This window comes from Venturia canescens, chromosome 5 (genome assembly GCF_019457755.1).
Source record: "Venturia canescens isolate UGA chromosome 5, ASM1945775v1, whole genome shotgun sequence".
In the NCBI taxonomy this organism is placed as follows: domain Eukaryota; kingdom Metazoa; phylum Arthropoda; class Insecta; order Hymenoptera; family Ichneumonidae; genus Venturia; species Venturia canescens.
This window is the reverse complement of record NC_057425.1, coordinates 755,460-768,544: the sequence shown is the minus strand read 5'-3', so window position 1 is coordinate 768,544 and position 13,085 is coordinate 755,460. Positions and strand designations below refer to the sequence as shown.

General features: G+C 42.0%; 2 protein-coding genes across 6 annotated transcripts; both read right to left on the bottom strand.

Annotated features, from left to right (window-relative positions):
* Positions 1-121: 121 nt before the first annotated feature.
* On the bottom strand, positions 122-1,573 carry LOC122410761 (RING finger protein narya-like). 2 transcript variants are annotated; one of them, XM_043419167.1, is made up of 4 exons: positions 1,316-1,573; positions 1,031-1,221; positions 566-855; positions 122-488 (listed from the first exon to the last, which is right to left on the bottom strand). In XM_043419167.1, the coding sequence occupies exons 1-4, from the start codon at positions 1,431-1,433 to the stop codon at positions 395-397; spliced, it is 693 nt and encodes a 230-aa protein (XP_043275102.1). In that variant the 5' UTR covers positions 1,434-1,573; the 3' UTR covers positions 122-394. The 2 variants fall into 2 exon arrangements, with proteins under 2 accessions (XP_043275102.1, XP_043275103.1); XM_043419168.1 differs by having other exon boundaries at positions 1,031-1,218.
* A 43-nt stretch (positions 1,574-1,616) lies between these two features.
* Positions 1,617-12,806, bottom strand: LOC122410760 (CD109 antigen-like). Of its 4 annotated transcripts, none has more exons than XM_043419164.1 (20): positions 12,461-12,806; positions 10,135-10,219; positions 9,723-9,915; positions 9,179-9,403; positions 8,764-9,014; positions 8,519-8,677; positions 8,067-8,433; positions 7,424-7,924; positions 7,195-7,314; positions 7,044-7,098; positions 5,786-6,014; positions 5,440-5,557; positions 5,107-5,296; positions 4,829-4,989; positions 4,355-4,752; positions 3,996-4,215; positions 3,305-3,835; positions 2,853-3,200; positions 2,647-2,749; positions 1,617-2,520 (listed from the first exon to the last, which is right to left on the bottom strand). In XM_043419164.1, the coding sequence occupies exons 2-20, from the start codon at positions 10,197-10,199 to the stop codon at positions 2,321-2,323; spliced, it is 4,434 nt and encodes a 1,477-aa protein (XP_043275099.1). In that variant the 5' UTR covers positions 10,200-10,219; positions 12,461-12,806; the 3' UTR covers positions 1,617-2,320. The 4 variants fall into 4 exon arrangements, with proteins under 4 accessions (XP_043275099.1, XP_043275098.1, XP_043275101.1 ...); XM_043419163.1 differs by lacking the exon at positions 12,461-12,806 and adding an exon at positions 10,719-10,826; XM_043419166.1 differs by lacking the exons at positions 5,786-6,014; positions 12,461-12,806 and adding exons at positions 6,516-6,660; positions 10,719-10,824.
* Between the last annotated feature and the right edge of the window lie 279 nt (positions 12,807-13,085).

Below are 13,085 nucleotides of genomic sequence, written 5' to 3'. Positions count from 1 at the left end.
TGCCGTTTGGCGAAGAGCGGCAAAAAATACATTTTCTCAAGTCACTATTTCTCATTTTCACCATTACCAATTACCACCGCATCTCAAGAACCGCTTTATAGAATAAATACATGCTCCCAAATTTCAAATTCAAGAAATTTTATTGAAAAATGACAATTAACTTACATTTTACAATAACTTTTTGAAAGTCATCCTTAACATTATTATTTTTGAATTCTGTTTATCATAGTTGTAAACCGATGAAACCAGTATAAACATGAATATACGACTAAGGGTGGGTTGTTCCAACTTCTAGGTAAGCCTATCTGACAGTTAAAGATCTACAAAGTAATGCTTTTACCTGCCAAATAAGCTACCTAGAAGTTGGAACAACCCGCCCTAAACCGAAAGTATTTCAAGAATTGGATGTCTTTGAAGAGCCACCTGAGATAACTACCCTGGGGGAATATGTGAAAGGGGTGAAAGGGCAGATACTTCCATGGTGATAACTGCACAAAAATATAACAATCGAATGCGATGTAAAAAAAAATAGGAAAAATAATATTAAATTCCTCATTTGTACTACCGATTTGAGCGTTGATCTCCCAAAACTGGTAAACTCTGTAAAGGACGGTTCCGTTCATTATTTGTTCTCCGGGAAATCGTATCTTGTTCCATTTCATGCGACGCAAACTCGTCGGTAGAGCGATTCTCTAGGCGTTTGGACTTGTACATGTGATAATGATACATTTCACGACCAAGTTCACGTATGATAGAGTCGAGTTGGTCGTGTCTTTTGGTTCTGTGTTGTCCCCACATTTTTCTCTCTTTCTCACTTTGAATGTACATTTCCTTCAAGCGTTTGTACTTCTTTTCCTGTCGAAGGGTTTTAAATTGTATCAAAAACAACAAAAAAAAAAAAGATGGCCACAGTAGTAACCTCATTAAAGTTGAATTTTCATTGTTGTAATACTGTCGTGGTTTGTAGATAAACGAAAACGATTTTGTTTTCAATTATTAGTATATCGATAATTATAAAAAAATAGGTTACAATTTCATCATAACGACGGAGAGCGATCAACGCCTGGGAACGTTGAAATTCGGCGGCCCATTCCGCTTCTTCGAGGATTTCGGTTAGAAACCGACAGAATGGAGCTAGTGGCGTGCGTTTCAAAGGTCGTTCCAATATCATTGTTTGTACATCGACGGTTGCGCACTCCTGACAGTTAGTGACACCTGCTGCTGGAATGAAGTCTATTCATAAACTTCGCTGTCTAATGATAACATCGATATTCCGAAGTTTTCGAGGGATATATGTTGAAACAAAAATACGTACCCAGAGAGACGCAGCATTCGCAGAATACATGCTTACATTGAGTCACCGTAAAAGTTTGAGTCGAATCCCTAAAGCGCTTGTAACACTTGTTACATCGTATCCAGCCTTCGACTTTCATGATTTTTTTGTCAACATATAGATGAATAAAAAAGGATTATTCCTTAACTAGATCGAAGCGAACAGAGACGGTGACTGTTCGGTGCTCGTCAATAGTTGTTTTAGAGACCGCGTGCGTGATTATCGAGAGCAGCACTGCCGCGAATGGTGCTGCCACGTGACGAAGAAATATGTACACGTACAATAACAACGAAACAAACTTCAATTATTGTCATCAAAATAAAGCAAACGTTACAAAATTTCAATGGTAAACCTGCGATCGTTGCTCCTTCGCTATTGCTATTCATAATTTACAAATTCATTTGAGGTTTTACAAAAGTGTTTTCCATTGCTTCAAATACACTCTACGGGACAAATATATAAATCTATCTCCTATCCTTGTATATATATATGTCTACATAAATTCATAATCCGACCGTTTTTCAATCTAAAAATTTGCCAACGTTTTGATTACTCCTCCGTATCGTAACAATACAGACATATTATTCTCAAGTTATATATACGCGACTCGACATCGGTCATTCCGAACGAACGAACGCTGATAAATGCATAATACACATTATTCATATACGATGCAATTTAGTATTTCTCCAAAATTTTAAATGTGTTAGAATTAAAATCGCCTTCAGAATATTTATATAAAAATAAAATAGAAAATATTATTAATACAAGACTTGGATTGAAAAATATTCGTCCGACTATACATAATTTTGTCTGTACTTGTTACCAAATTCGACCCATGTTTTTATCGTTCAAAGGATCATTTATCCAAGTAGAGTACTCGATGGTGAGAAGCATCGAACCGTGGAGTCTTATTTGCAGGATCGCTCAACCGGGGTTGAAACAACCAGCCCTCGGTAGACTCGAATCATTCGTTCGTAACAGTCCCTAATTCAAAGGATAAACAACATTAACAATAAACAAATAAACAACAATAAAGTATGCGGATAACGATGCTCTGTCAGCCGATGCTCTCGTTGTGTTCAATTTGCTCGATTGACCCTCGCACGTTTCCCGGCATTCATCATCGTCGCAAATGTCGCAGGGTTCCGTGATTCGAGGCTCGTAGAAAACTCGTGCTCTCCTCGCTGTCAAAAAAATTCTTCGTTGGTTAGAATAACACCAGCATTGCCGTATCAGAGACAAAGTTCATTTTTTACATTCATAATCGAATTGATCGATTATTCAAAGAATAATTTCTGTTGCCAACTTACACGAGTCGTAATAATCGTAAATGGAGACAGGAACCGGTTTTTGTTTCGCTACCATATGAGTTCTGAAGGCAGAGACCGTTGGACAATATTCTTGTCGGATCATCTAAGAATATGGACAATTCAAAAATAGAATAAATACAGATTCTTTTTTTGCGAAGATGCATAAAAAAAAAAAAAAAAAAAACAGGAAAGAGAAATGAACAAACTTTGTCGAAGTACAAAACGACCATGGTGTCTCCGTTTTTCGTTTCGACGCGTTTTACATTCTGAGAAGTCTCAAGACTCGGTAAAGAATCCATGTCAACCGTAAATCCAGAAGGTAAATTGACCTCCATCACAGCCATGTTGCTCTCATTGGCCTCTTTTGTGGGGAAAAACCGGGAGCAAATCGAGAGTTGAAGATGATTCGCGTTCGAATTTTTGTCGACTTGCGGATCCAACCCAAACAACGGCCATGCACCGGTTACGTTCAAATTATAACGGGACGACACTTGAATCAAGGCGAACCCTGTTCCGCTCGCTGTTATATTAACGAGTCTTGTTTTTCTTGGAAGCTGCACAAAAGATACAATCGAACCGGAAATTTATCGATAAAATTGAAAAAAAAAGAGTCGAATCGAATTTAGGAAAAAAAATACAAACACAAAAATGAACTCACTACGTGTTTTTGAAGAATCATAGCATTTGCCGAGTTAATATTCATCTGGCTTTGTCCACCACCCTCGTACATGAATGTAATTGAAACACTGTTGTTACCGGACAACAACTTTTCGCCCAATTTTGAAAGGGCGTAAATCCCTACGACGGTGTCCTGAGTCGAGGAGAATCCACCTTCGGTATTTCTCTGCCGTACGAGCCACTTCATAACCGGAATGGCGTCGGTGATAAGATTTCTTCTCAAATAAGTGAGCATTGCGTACGAGGTCATTTCAACATCAACCGACCTTGGCAATGAGAACCAAGGATTTTTATCACCCTCGGGAACAGGCTTGCTCCACCATTTCAAATCTTCTTTGCTTCGTGCCTTATTTTCTAGCCTATTGAAAGCAACGTCCTCGTGAGGATGTCTCGTAAGATTAAGGACGTAAGTTGATAAGCTCAAGGCGTAAAGATCATCGACATCTTGAATATGACGAACTATATAATCCACTCCTTTGTTTATCGAGTTCCTGTATTTTTCAGTAGAATCCTGCGAAAAATGACCAAATATATGAAAAACATTTTCAAGTATTGTTCTTTCCAATATACCAATGGCTAACACTATATCAAGATGATGCTTTTTTCATTAACGACAAAATATCAATGCTCAACATGAATAACTACTTCATAATATGTGGTAATAAGCTTACGGGATTTTCAAGGAAAGCGGTCAAAGTATAGGCGGTAAGAGCGAGGCCATTCGCAGCACCACCTTGCATGTCTCGATGACTGACTTTACCGACTTCCGGGAAACTTCCGTTTGGGGCCTGATTATTCGCCAGCCAGAGCAACGCCTCATCGATTATTCTCTTCTCCACGGTAATGTGCTCAGCGGCTTGTTTGAATGATTTTGCAACGAATCCCGTTAACCTGAAATCCATTTGATACAATCCACTCGAATAAGATACGAACATTCGTTCGTATAAAGTCAAAGTTGGGAAGAAAGAGCGATTTACTCAAATAGAATCGAGGAATTCGGGATAGAAATAATCGTATGAATAAATTTTACCATGTGCTGCCGCTGGGATCGGACATTCCGAAAGCACTGAAAGAGCCGTCTTTATGGCGATAGGTCAATTCCTGCTGATAACCAATTTCCAAATACTTGAGAGCTTTGCTTTGAACCGCTTGAGTCAGTTGGTTCGTGTTTTTCAGATAATTCAATATGACGATATTCGGCACCATGTTCAGCATATTTTGTTCTCCACAGCCGAATGGCATTTTTATTAAATTCGCAAGATTCGGTATACTCGGTCCCAGAATATCGCCCACTCCCGATATCTCCACGTGTTCCGAACCGACCACCGTATTGTTCGCTATGTCAACGGTTATGCTCGTTTTCACACTGTTCTTCTCCCTCAGATCGAGGAAAACGGCTTTGTTTCTGTATTGCGTCTCACCCTCGGCCTAAAAAATAAAACGTAACTCAATCAAACGACCAACGGTAACGGATTCGTCACATGTGATAAACATTCGTGCATACCTTTACGAGCAATTTATGTTCGACGCTGTCACCAGCGAGTTTACTAGTTGCTGTCGCCTTGATGCTAATGTATCCCAATTCCCTCGGCACGATCATGAAACTGACGCTTACACCATTATTCGCGGGGACGAAGATTTTTTTCTTCCTGAACAATTCGAGCTCTGAAAATCATATTATACGATTAGTCCCAATAACCAATACGTGCAAGCAAGAATTTTTAGATTACCACAGACCGCTGCTGGTAACTGAAGAATTTATATTTTATTTTTAGTACGTACTTGGTTTCTGTTGGTCAACGCGATTGGACAAATCAGCAAACTCAAACTGGCCGGCGTGTTCCAAAACGACTTCCGCCGTAACATCCTCGTTGAAATAATTGAAAACGACGATTGGTACCGCGACTATTTCACCGCGTATCACCGAGTACGGGAGGTCCAACGATAAGAAGAATGGTTTGAAGACTTTGAGCTGTCACGATTAAATTCGTAAATTTTTAACAATAATAAACGAAGAGCGTAAAATCTCACGAAGCAGGCTACCGGAGATTTCAAAAAGTTGTAACGAGAATATAATAAAATTCGAGGTAAATTATGATGGTGGAAAATACAAACTTTTCTCGGTGTCTGAATGAGGCCCAGTCCGTGAGTCGAATCGACGGAAAAAGCAGATAATACCCAAGACGTGATGCTATCCGGAACGGTTCGACGAATCATCGTTTCTCCTTTGTGTCTACATAGGCGAAAGAGCAAAAAAATGATATTCTTATACGCATACGTAGGAATAATTGGGCGGGTAGCTTCTCGAAAAATAGTTCATTTGGAGGGACGTGAAAATGTACGTAAGAGTTATAGAGCGAAACACGGAGTGTGAAATGAAAAAGAGAAGAAGTGTGGATGAGTTGAAACTGAAGAAAGAGAGAGAGAGAGAGAGAAAAAATGGAAGAATGCGAATAAATACCCTGAGGAAAAATTTGTGAAAAGCCAGGTGTTTGAGATGTCATGCATTGGGAAAACACGGGGCTTATTCCATACGGGAGTTGGGATGCGTGAGAATGCGTAAGGACCGGCCAATGGAGGCCTTGTCGCAAGCCTGTGATATACCGGCGGACCAATGTCCGGTTTCAACGTGGATGCACCACGTGACGAGCCCCCGACTCTACCATCCGGATATCCCGCCGGCCTCTGTCCTGCAATCCGAGATTCTCTACAATTTACACGTTGTATCTCTTTCGCATCGCATTTATTCACAATACTCCTCTCATTTTTGTCGTTTTATACTTTTCCATATTATTGCTCCGCTATGACCCCCCGTTGTTATTATTATTTATAACCCAAAAGGCATTGCGGATAAGCGAGTAAACGAAAGTAAAACCGATCACGAAGAATATCGCAGTTTTATCGGTTAGGAATTAGTAATTAAGCCGACGTTTACCCAAATTCCCAAAAGACTTCCAGAGTTAGGCCCGCGTTTCAACAAGATACCAGCTCTATTCCACCAGAAATGATGCGAGTTTGTTAAAAGTGAGCTGATTAACTGACGAATAGCCAAAACCATTTTTTTTGTTCCATCGACTTGGACGTTAATCAGAAAGACCTTTGGAAAGAGGAACGATGAAGATGCGTTGATTTTTTCTTCTTTCATATGCATTCGTATAGTTTTGGCATTAATCAATTGAATATGGCATTACCCAGCGTCTAGCGTTTGCCACAGCCATGTTTCGGGAAATTTGTTGCGGACTTTGAGCTTCTCGGTGGGAAATCCGGCCGAGCCGCCTGATGCACTCGCAAAAGCGGTTGAAAACATCGCTCCGTCCAAGCTAGCTCTGTAGTATGCTACGCATATTACGTATTATTTATTATTTTATATCATTACCATTTATTTTTTTGTGGGCCTCGCCGTGTTACGACGAGGTAGAAGTGGTAATTCGAGTAGCAGCAAGGAAGAATAAAAAGAAGTAGCTTTTGGGTGATTTCCGTTGAACCGAGAGAAAGAAATCGGAGCAATCGTAGTGAGGTTTCTTTCTCTTCCTTTATCGCGCTTTGCTCCGCAATTTTATTCTGCGTGCGTGCGTGTGATGCGAATGACGAAATTATAATAAGAACGTTGATCGTTCGTCAGGCATTATGCGGTTAAGTATGATGTTAGTCGATCGTTAAACGAATTTTACTCAATTTTATTTCACCGAGTTGATTACGAACGTGTGCCGTTTACTTACGAAATGGATAATGTTCATGGACGTAACCATTGGTCAATACGATCGTCCCGCTTTTCTGTGGGACAAATTCGAATCGTTTTATCTCGTGGCGAAGGAAAAAAAAATACATCAAATGATCGGAGTAGATTTGCCGTTGGAATTTTCAACGTACTTGAAATACATCTCGGGCTGTAGCAGATCCGGGTCGCCAGAAGGGTCGTTGGAAAAACGGTTCATCGTATGGCGAATCTTCGGACATGTCATAAGATTTGAGTTCTTTCATAACTTGGTCCTGCGGAAAAAATGCCATGGAAAATTGAAAAACAGAAGAAAAAAATGCACAAACAGTAACGGAAAGAAATACCGTGAACGAGCGACGATGTATAAGATACTGTACCCACATGAGAAATGTCGTTGCCTGATTTAAGGATGAGAGACCGTTGATCAACTCCCAGAAGACCGATGTAAGAGTTTGGTTTGGAGGTGATTGTAAGATCGATCGATTCTCCGGGCCGTGCATCACCCGGTGAGACTTTTATGTCGACGAAATTTTGCAAAACCCCTTCAAGATCGACGTCGAGCGCGTCAGCGACGATTTCACCGTCATCTCGTATGTAATAAACGAGAACGTGGGCGGTAGGGGCCATTACGTGAGTCGCTAAAAATCTGAAGCTGGCCGTACGTCTCATCGCAACTTCCAACGATCCCGAGTTCCTGATTTCCCCTCGACCCAGCACCTCGTAACTCAAATACTTCAATGGCGCCGTTGAATTTATTTCGATTTCGACATCGCGATTCACCATCGGATTCTCCGTTTTCAGGCTCGCTTGAATAAACGTATTGCTCGGTGACATCGCTTGATTCGTCGCTGGAAACCACTCGTGGAGAGACTCGTATTTTGCCTGAAATTATTCAATGTTTACAAAAGTCTTTCCAACATGGTTTTTCGCTTCAATTTAATATTCCTCCGCAGCATCGTCCGAAATGCGCCCTTGATCCTCGAATAATCAATGAAATTTGAAAGAATTGGAAAATACGGCGTACCTCGATATTGAGAGGAAGCGCAGGATCGTCCGTCGAAGATAGCGGTGGATAAAAGTCGAGCTGAATCATTCCGTTTCGGTCGAGCATACGCGTAATATTCGTATAAGCCGATTGATTGAAGGTGTAACCGTAAGAAACGGTGACGGGATTTTTGTCATCGCGTACAGGCGATCCATCGTGATTCGTCAATTTGATGAAGGCCGTGTACTTAAGACCGGGCTTGTAATATTCGGAGGTTTTCAGGAGATCCATGGTGTACCGATGTTTGTGGAGGGTCATTTGCATCGATACGTTTTGACGCCGTCCCGTAAGAGCCTCTTCAACCGCAACGTCCAATTGTATCGGTCTCTCGTACTCGTCCGTCAATCTATCCACGAAATAATCATTCGATCAACAATCGCCGGATCAATGATTCTTGACGCTATTGAATAATTAATTGATTTATTTCGTACCTCAAGTCGGTAACAATGTCGAAATCGATCGTAACTTTTCCATCGATCGGCACTACTTTTCTCACCGGTGCTTGGAATATCGGTTGTATCACGCCAGAAAATATGTCCGGATAGGCGGTTACGGTCGCTTCCCCTTTCACCGGTTTTCCATACGTGTACCTGAAGTTGTGCAAAAATTCGATAATTCGTGTACATCGAAAATAGCCAAAGGCCGGATCAACGAAATAATTCGTCGAGTTACTTACTTTGCTTCAACGGTCGCGGTGACTTTGCCGTCTTTGAAGGTCGCGTGTTTCGGGGCATCGATGGAGACCTCGAATTTCGGTAGAACGTACTCGGCCACTTGAAACTCTTTCTCGAAAGTTTGGTCGACGACGTTCGCTACGATTTTCCAGTCGCCGAGTACCGGTGACTCCGAAAGGTCAAGCTCGCCGCTGAATATTCCACGACTTATGGGGGCTCGCGTCCACTGTTTTATTCTATTTCCACCCCCGTCCTGCCAATAAACGAGTTTGTCGTTGAAAAAGAAAAAGCTCCGGGAGTCCCTTGACTTTGACGCCGCTTGCATCAATATTTCCGCTCGACGAGAGCGGAAATTCGCGATCCCTCGAAAAGCTTGTACACTCATTATTTTCAACGAGATTGTAATGATAAAATTACCGTGATGTAGAGATCGAGCGGACGATGAAGAACGGGTCTGAGTTTCGAGTCGAGAACTATGCAACGGAAAAGGACCTTGCTGCCAGGTTTGTAGACCCCTCGGTCGGTCTGTATAAAAACCGAGTAACTCTTGTGCACGTAATCGACGTCGGTGGAATTGCGGAATATGAAACCCGCGATGCCGCTCGCGGTTAACCTGTAACGACCTGGAGATGCATCCCCGACCTGTCAACAAAATATGAAGAAACGAACGATGTATTTACGTATCACCGATCAGTCTCATCGCTATTCGCTGTGTGCTAAGTCGTCGTGGGGGGAGCCAAATCAACACTAGCGTACGCAGTGGTCAATTTCGGCGTTAAAGGACGCTATTTTAGTTCATTTATTCATTGGCGCTGCAGTCGCGCACATAGCGAATATCGTTTGAGGAGCAGCAGCAACGTTATAATGGCGCGGTCATTAAATTCTCCTTTTCATTGTCGAAACTATAAATATGCATCAATAATAAAAAATTGTGCGTATGCGCGTCGAAGCAATGAAATACCTCCAATTTGAAGAGCCTGGTAACGTAAGGCTCAACGACGTTCTCTTGTGATACTTGGAAAGCATCTCCGTTATCCAATTCTCCGTCGAGTTCTACAGAGATGGTGCTAGGCGTTGATACACCGGTAGTAGAAACAGCTACGAGGTACGCAGAATTAGGACGCACGACTTTCGGAGCGATCACCGTGTAATACCTACCAAACGTTCCACTAGTTTTTTAAACAACATTTTTTCTCCTCCGCTTCGCCGTTCATTATCTTTTTTATAGACGGTAAACTAACGACGCTACATTTTCGGACTGACATTTACAGTTTCGATGCTACAATTCTATTCATGAAATAGCTTCGGAATTGTAATTTTCAAGCTTTTTTTTCTTCTTTCGAAATTGATTATAAAGTGAAAAAAATACATACGGTTCCGCGGCGACTGTCGCAAGAACGCTGCACACTAGCGCCACTAACTGCGTCGATCGACGCATGTTTGCTCCGTTGAGTCTCGCTGAAACACGAACAAAAGCATCCCTTATAACCGGCAGCCGTGTCGTTTCAGCCTAATGTCCGAACTTCATTCGGAGATTGTGCAATTTTTTTACCACTTTCTTAGTGAATATCGCAAAACAAAGAGAAAACAGCTCGGAACAAGTTGAGCAACAATTCTCGGTGTTCCGCAGTGAAATTCACAGCTCGTCGGGACGAAACAAAGTGGTCGCCGCGAGTCAACCGTCGCACCCGCTACTTTTTTTCTGCTGCAGAACCGTCGATCACTGTCGTTTACCGATAAACCGACTGGAAACTCCCACGAAAATGTCAGAAAGGAAACTCGAAAAATTAGTCAGCTTTGAGATCCGTTCTCCGATACTTGTACGCGCTGGTGAACCGCGCCGAGTATTTTTCATCGCGAACTTGTAATAAAAATGACAGAGGAAAACCCGAGGGGAAGCCCGAGAACCAAACGAATCGAGGGAAAAAACAGCTTGACAAAATTGCTGAATAATTACCTTGTTGAATTGTTTGCACGATAACCAACGATAATACGCTCGAGACGTTGCTCATTCAGGAAAATCAATTATGAACACGTCCAGTCGTTAAATATACATCGTTGCTACTATTTATAATTTTAACAACATCCTTTATACAGGACCGTTCATACTTGGAATTCTTCTAGCAAGAAAACTTTGCGGTACGAACCGAAAATCGTCCCCGTGACTGCGACTAATCGAGAAGCCGGATAAAGCGACCGCTGTAGCACGGCTTTAGAATATTTCTTCCTGAATACCGCCACGTTAACGTAACCTATCGAACCTCAAGCACCATTACTGAAACACTCTGTATACGAACGAACAAATTCCGAGAATCCGATTATATTTGTATAGCCTCCTCCTCGTCGTTATTATTCTCCGTGTTCCTCGCGCGTCGTTATCCTTCGTATGACCTTTTCGGTGCACGTGCATCCGGAACATGATGCAATCGTCGAAAGCCCGATGCATATTTTTTCCAACAGGCCAAATATAATCGCTTTGTACCTCGCGAGATCCGCGTTGATGCAAGCTTTTATCGTGTTCACGGATATGTTAATTCCGCTCATCCGAGATGTTGCACCGCTCATATCTCTTTATTACGACCTAATCACCTTCCCGTTGGTGTTTTTTTTCTTTTCGATTTTCCGTCAGGATTACTCCATGCGGCGGAAACGGCACATTGTACAATATTTTCATTCGTAGCGGTACATGCGCTTCTATCTTTGCTTACGGGATGGCATGTGAAAGCCACGAGTGTGCCAAATCCAGCTGCGGAGACACGCATAATAGCGAATAGGCACAGTGGCTCTTCTCTGAATTGTACAAAAACGATTGTATCGCCGGGCCACCTCACCACGCGGAATACATCGTAATTTGAATAATGTTTTTATGGAATTATCGAGATTTGCGGGAAATTTTTACGGATATTGTGAAAAAAAATTGTCACACTTTCAGTCTTTTCAGTTTTAAGGTTATCCGTCAGTTTCGCGAATGCGAAAGACAACTGAAAAGTTGTCTCTCTTACACGATTTACTCGGACATCGTTTGACTTGTCGAGAAAAATGAAAACTGTGCAAATGGAATTTACAAAAAAAACGTGAATGTAACGATGGATTTTCGGTTTGAACGTCGAGCGGTGGCGCTTCCTGGACTCGAAACACAATTCTCACGGGCCTCGAGAAAATGTTGTGAATTTAAAATGTTGCGGTAGGTTTCAATCGTCGATACGAATAATCGGTATTTTTATGCTCGATGATTAACCGTGTCATCACAACTCGCATGCACGTTTCCAATTCCGATTAATCAAAGGTCGCAGAATCGACCGATCGAGCTCGGATGAAAGAAATGAGAGGGAAAAAACATCGCGTGGGTTTTGTTTCATCGATTCTTCGGGTGTATCAAGGTCAGTTGACACAAGAATCGTACGCGACATAGAAGCATGTATGTATACGCGCGCATTGGGCCGTGATCGTGGGCGTAACTTTACCTTTTGGGACTCAGGACTAAGCGTAACGTCATGCATTCCGCGAAACAAAATTGAAATCAAGATTTTTAAATTCACACCCGTTCTTTGCCCGAATAAAGACAAGACGACCGCTGTTTTTCGTGCCTTAATATTTTTCATCCGCATCATAACGGTATAAGAAAAACAGCGGAGAAGACGATCTAAATCGTTGACGATTTGACTCGTGAGGATTTTTTTATTTCGATCGATGACTCACCACCCTCTGGACGGAGCTCTCGATCGGCGCACTTTTCGACACAATTTTTTATTCTTATTTTTATCCACTGTGTTTACAACTGTGTTAGGTTAAAAAATATATACGCGTATAAAATGATACGAAACCGAAGGCTTCTGGACGCGTCTCGGCGTGGTGTAGCGAGCAAATGAGAATCAATGTAAAGTATACCCGCTCTCGCGTAACTACAAAGAAAAGTTGATAGATACTAAGTAGAAACAATAACGAATAGAGGGTTCGAAACTTCGGAATATTTCGTACGAACACTCAAAATTTCTTGGTTATCCGTGCCTGATCCGATGGACGGCCGATCGTACACTACACACTGACAAACACTACCAATCAAGGTAGCAAGGTGCGCGGATCGCTGGGAGGGAGATAGAAAGAAAGAAAGAAAAACATTCCCAAAGCAGGCAGTGGGACGACGTACGATGCGCGTTATATGGGAAGGGAATCGAGAAACGAGTCTTTTCTCTTTCTCCGTCCCTCTCTCCTCCTTTTCGCGTTCGACTTCCCCTCCAGCTAACGTCTCTCTTTTCTCTCGTGTTGTGTTTACTTATTGGCGCGTAGAGAACACTAGAGAACAGAGGTATTACCGTTATACGAA

Bases quoted from the DNA above. Each gene is read 5' to 3' on its own strand.
- LOC122410761 (XM_043419167.1), bottom strand. From the start codon at position 1,433: ATGAAAGTCGAAGGCTGGATACGATGTAACAAGTGTTACAAGCGCTTT. The intron at 1,222-1,315 runs GTACGTATTTTT...ACTTCATTCCAG, and splicing joins CGAATGCTGCGTCTCTCTGG to CAGCAGGTGTCACTAACTGT. The intron at 856-1,030 runs GTAACCTATTTT...ACCCTTCGACAG, and splicing joins TCCGTCGTTATGATGAAATT to GAAAAGAAGTACAAACGCTT.
- LOC122410760 (XM_043419163.1), bottom strand. From the start codon at position 10,773: ATGAGCAACGTCTCGAGCGTATTATCGTTGGTTATCGTGCAAACAATT. The intron at 8,434-8,518 runs GTACGAAATAAA...TTTCGTGGATAG, and splicing joins GACATTGTTACCGACTTGAG to ATTGACGGACGAGTACGAGA. The intron at 2,750-2,852 runs GTTTGTTCATTT...CCATATTCTTAG, and splicing joins TCGTTTTGTACTTCGACAAA to ATGATCCGACAAGAATATTG.